The sequence below is a fragment of the Colius striatus genome, chromosome 15 (assembly GCF_028858725.1).
Source record: "Colius striatus isolate bColStr4 chromosome 15, bColStr4.1.hap1, whole genome shotgun sequence".
Lineage (NCBI taxonomy): Eukaryota > Metazoa > Chordata > Aves > Coliiformes > Coliidae > Colius > Colius striatus.
Genome location: NC_084773.1, coordinates 4,382,475 through 4,387,229, shown reverse-complemented (window position 1 = coordinate 4,387,229; position 4,755 = coordinate 4,382,475). Strand labels below are relative to the sequence as shown.

General features: G+C 56.1%; 1 protein-coding gene across 1 annotated transcript; it reads left to right on the top strand.

Annotated features, from left to right (window-relative positions):
- The first annotated feature begins 595 nt into the window (after positions 1-595).
- LOC104557179 (antigen-presenting glycoprotein CD1d) lies at positions 596-2,484 on the top strand. The gene is made up of 6 exons (XM_062008658.1): positions 596-674; positions 990-1,247; positions 1,406-1,687; positions 1,794-2,078; positions 2,163-2,259; positions 2,424-2,484. Exons 1-6 carry the CDS (start codon positions 596-598, stop codon positions 2,482-2,484), a joined length of 1,062 nt encoding a protein of 353 aa, XP_061864642.1.
- Positions 2,485-4,755: the final 2,271 nt, after the last annotated feature.

Here is a 4,755-nt window from a genome sequence, read left to right as displayed (position 1 = left end):
ACTGCGGGTGGGCCTGGAGCTGCCCTGAGGCCTGAGGGCACAGGCTGCAGGAACTCCATTTGCCTCACCTGCAGGAGAGCCATGTTGGACAAACACTCCTGGCTCACCAGGCAGCGCAGAGCAGATGGAGATGTGTGTGCTGCTGGGTAGGAGTGGCAACGAGGGTTGTTCCTCTCAGGGAAAGTGGATGCAGTCTATGCCCAGCTACCATCTCCTAACATCTCCACCTGTAATGCAGGTAGAAAAGAAGGGTCAGGTTGCTGCACTGCCCTAGTTGTCAAGGTGCAAGGTCCCAGACATGAGGAACCCCTCCTGAAGCCAGTGGGATGGCCTGGCTCCCACTCAAATTCCCCCAGTACCCACAGCTCTACTCAGGATTCCCCAGCCCAGATCAGCCCACCACACCCCAAGCAGGAACCTCGAGGCCCTCCCTGAAACCTTGGTGCCAGCCTCATTGGCTGCCAGGGCCACAAGCATCAGAGGAGCTGCCTCAGGAGCCACCCTGAGCAGAAGTTTGCAGCCACATTTCTCACAGCCCCTTCCTCCTGCTGCTGCACCCATTTGGTGTGCTGCCTGGGACCTTGCTGCTGGGACCATGCAGCCCCCTCGTTGCTGTCTCCTCCTCCTCCTTCTCCTCTACCTCCTCATCTCTGGGACACGGGCAGATCCGGAGGGTAAGTGGTAGCCCTGGTTCATCCACATCTGCTCCATGTCCCCGTGGGATCTCATGATCTCCCTGCTCCCCATCCACCTTGAGCATCTGCCTCCTCACCCCTCCTTGTTCCTTGGCTCCATACCTTCTGCCCAGCAAGGGATGCAGCCACCTCAGGTGGGTACAGAGGGTGAGAGCCAAGGCTGACAACGATGCGGGGCACTTATGGGGAGCCCAGAGGTCCCTGCAACCCCAAGGACCCATCTCTCATCTGCTTCACTTTCCCCAGTCATCTCTTCCCACTTCCTCCCGCCCTGTTGCTCCCTGTCTCATGCAGGGACCTTCACTGTCCGGCTGCTGCAGACCTCCGTCTTCCAAAACACCACCTTTGTGGAGACAGAGGGGCTGGGCCTGCTGGAAGACATTGAGCTTGGTTCTCTTGATAAGCACACCTGGGCCATCCACTTCTACCAGCCCTGGGTGCGCCCAGCCCTGCCCCGCAGTGACTGGGACACCATTCAGAACATGATCAAGATCTATCTGCAGCAGTTCAACCACCTGATCAATGAAGGTGCCATGCAGAAGGATGTGCCCTGTGAGTACATGATCTTCCCTGTGTCCTCTCTCCGAGCAGCATCTGGGAAGTGGGGAAGGACCAGACGGTGCTGGCACTGCACAGGAGATGCCGACCACGTTGGCAGGAAGGCAGTCCCAGCCCCTCATGCAACCTCTCTCTCCTCTCTGTTCCTCCAGACCCCTTTGTGGCACAGTGTATGGCAGGCTGCACGATTTTCTCCAATAGGACCTCCCACGCCTTTGCCTACGTGGGCTACAATGGACAGGACTTCCTCAGCTTTAACATGGACAATTACACCTGGCTCCCCTCCCAAGACACCAACCTGTCGCGGTATGTCCGGGATGTCCTCCACAACTATACTGCCTTCACTGAGCTGGTGGAAGTTCTCTTCAACGAAACCTGTGTTGACGACACGGAGGTGTTACTGCACTACGGGATGGCAGCTCTGGAGAGACAAGGTGAGACCTCCCTGACCCTGCCACGGACACCCCAAAGCCCCCCACACACCAGGGCCAAGCAGTGCCCCACCAAGCCTCCCCACACCCCTTGGCTCTCGCCCTCCAGAGCTCCCCGTGGCCACGGTCTTCGCCCGCACGCCCAGCCCAGCCCAGCTCCTGCTTGTTTGCCACGTCACCGGCTTCTACCCACGGCCCATCAGCGTGGCCTGGCTGCGGGACGGCCAGGAGGTGCCGCCGGGCCCGGCGCTCAGCACCAGCGCCATCCTGCCCAACGCCGACCTCACCTACCAGCTGCGCAGCGTCCTGGCTGTGGCCCCCCGTGACGGGCACAGCTACGCCTGCCGCGTGCACCACCGCAGCCTGGGCACCCGCAGCCTCCTCGTGCCCTGGGGTACGTGGCACCTGGGGCTCTGGGGTGGGCTGCTGAGCTGCAAAGCCAGGAGAGCTCAGGGCAGCCTCTGCTTGTGTTCCTCAGGGAACTCGGAGCTGGTGCTGATCGCAGGGCTCGGAGCCGGGCTACTGGCAGCCGTGGCCATGGCTGCCATCACAGCGCTTTGTGTGTGGAGACACAGGTGAGGCCAGTTCTGCCCCATGGCACAGAGCGGGAGAGGAGGGGGTGAAATGCCGCAGGGAATGGCTGAGATCGGCAGCGCAGCCCCTGCTCTGGCCCCGTCAGCTGCCCCCCACGAGGTCCCTTCTGTGGGCCACCCCTGAGCTGCCCCTCTGCCCGTTCCAGAAAGCGCCGGCAGCTGGAGGAATCAGAGTCCAGGAACTCCATCCTGAGCAGAGACACTTAGACCAGAAGGGGAGCCAGCAGCCTCTGTTTCCTTCCACCACTCTCTCAAGGACAAACTCTCACCTTTTTCTGCTTTGACAAAATTCTGGGCAGTGCTGAGTGCAAGGTCAACTCGACTTGGACCTGCAGTGGGGGAAACCTGGGGAGGGCTTCAACTCACTAAGCAGACAAGGATGTAAGCCTGAGCCCTCCTCACCCATTACACACGACCTCTTACCTCATGGCACTGCATCAAGCATCCTATGAGGCTCTTCAGGGCACCCCAATGCCCAGATGGCAGTTTCTGTGGTAGTGACGCATTTATCGGTAGGCAGTAAGCTGTGCCCTGCTACTGTCGCTTTCTAGCACTTTTTTTTCCCTAAAAGCTGCCTTTTTAAACCATATTCCAGAAATATTTGTGCTGAAACGGAACTGTTTGACATAGACATAAACCATCCTACAAAGTTCTGAGTAACTCTGAGTCTCTGATGAAATCTGTGGGAGCTGCAGGTGTGTAGAAAATGACATTAAAATATTCATGTTTTCAATAAGAACACGTGCCTTTCCTCACGAGTTTGATGGGCTTGGGGAGGTTTTGATCAGCTGCAAATAGAAGCTGGAGCACCACTGAAATATTGGTGCCAACTGCAGGAAACACCAAGGCAAGAAAAAAAGCAGTAAGAGTGTGTTTGTGCATGTACAAACACCTTCTTACATAGTTCATGCAAATACAAAGACGAGCACACGGGGGCAGAGTGGCCTCAAGCCTCACAGTTAAGGACAGAAAGGAAGCTGGTTTCCCTTTACAGTCAGCGGGGTTCAGACAGGCATAGGAAGGAATTTAGCGTGTCTTCCCAATCAATCACACGCTTGAACACGCGGCTTCATGAGGTTTTGTTTCACAGGACAACTTCTCAGCAGTTACACAGGATATGACTCTGGCAGCTGTGTGCGAGCAAACTATCACCTGAGTCAGAAGAACCACACCTGGCCTGTGGCCACCTCTACCACAGCTCCATCAGGGCTGGTTCTCTCCTGGCCAGACCCTGTGAACCACAGTGCTGTGGGCAGGACTGAATTTCCCTGGCAGCCAGAACCACATCCAGCACTGCAAGGCCTGAGGAACTCACTGTAGAATCACAGACTCTCAAGGGTTGGAAGGGACCTTGAAAGATCACCTAGTCCAACCCCCCTGTCAGAGCAGGACCACCTACAGTTAGTCACACAGGAACTCATCCAGGTGGGTTTGAATGTCCTCAGAGACAGCAACTCCACAGCCCATCTGGGCAGCCCCTTCCAGGGCTCCCTCACCTCAACAGGGAAGAAGTTTTTCCTTGTGTTTCTTTGGAACCTCCTCTGTTCCAGCTTGTACCTGTTGCCCCCTGTCCTATCATTGGCCATCACTGAGAACAGCCTGGCTCCAGCCTCCTGACACCTGCCCTTTATGTATTTGTAAACATGAATGAGGTCACCCCTCAGTCTCCTCTTCTCCAAGCTGAAGAGCTCCAGCTCCCTCAGCCTTTCATCTCTGCTCCATCATCTCTGTGTCCCTGCACTGAACTCTCTCCAGCTGCTCCCTGTCCTTCTGGAACTGAGGGGCCCAGAACTGGACACAATATTCCAGAAGTGTGCTAAAGCAGGTCCCACCTAGATCAAGTCACAGAGGAATGCATACGAGTAGGTTTTGAACATGAGACTTTACAGTAAGTAACATGCTCCCAAACACCCAGTACCAAAGTTGCTGGCAGATGTTTGTTCACAGCCCCCAGGAAACCCTATAGTAACACACACAGAGCCGGTGTTTCAATGGGTCTCTTCAGACATTTCGGCCCAGCAAATGCTGGTGACCATACAAGCAGTGCAGAACCCCAAGGCCCTGCACCTCTGCCCAAACACACCTCCCCAGTTACCTCAGTGGTCTGGAGGACCAATGTCCACCTGAGGTGGAACTGCAAAGTCCTGCAGTCACCCGGGCAGAGGGGGGGGACACAGTGAGCACCAGTGGTCACCTAGCAGGCCTGTAACAATCAGTGTCACCCGAGGGAATGCAGGTGACCAGTGGTCAACTGTGGGGTGAATCTGAGGAACAATGTCCACCTTAAGGGACTGTGAGGACCAACAGTCTGTGTGGATGAACAAGCACCTTCTGCCCTTGGCCATTTGCTGACCAAAGGGAGTGACCACATCAAGGAGAAAGAAGCTGAACCTCTGCTACAGTAACATAAGTGCAAATAAACAGCAAAACATGAGGACAAGTACACCCCATAGTGATGAGGAAGTGCTAAAGCAGAGG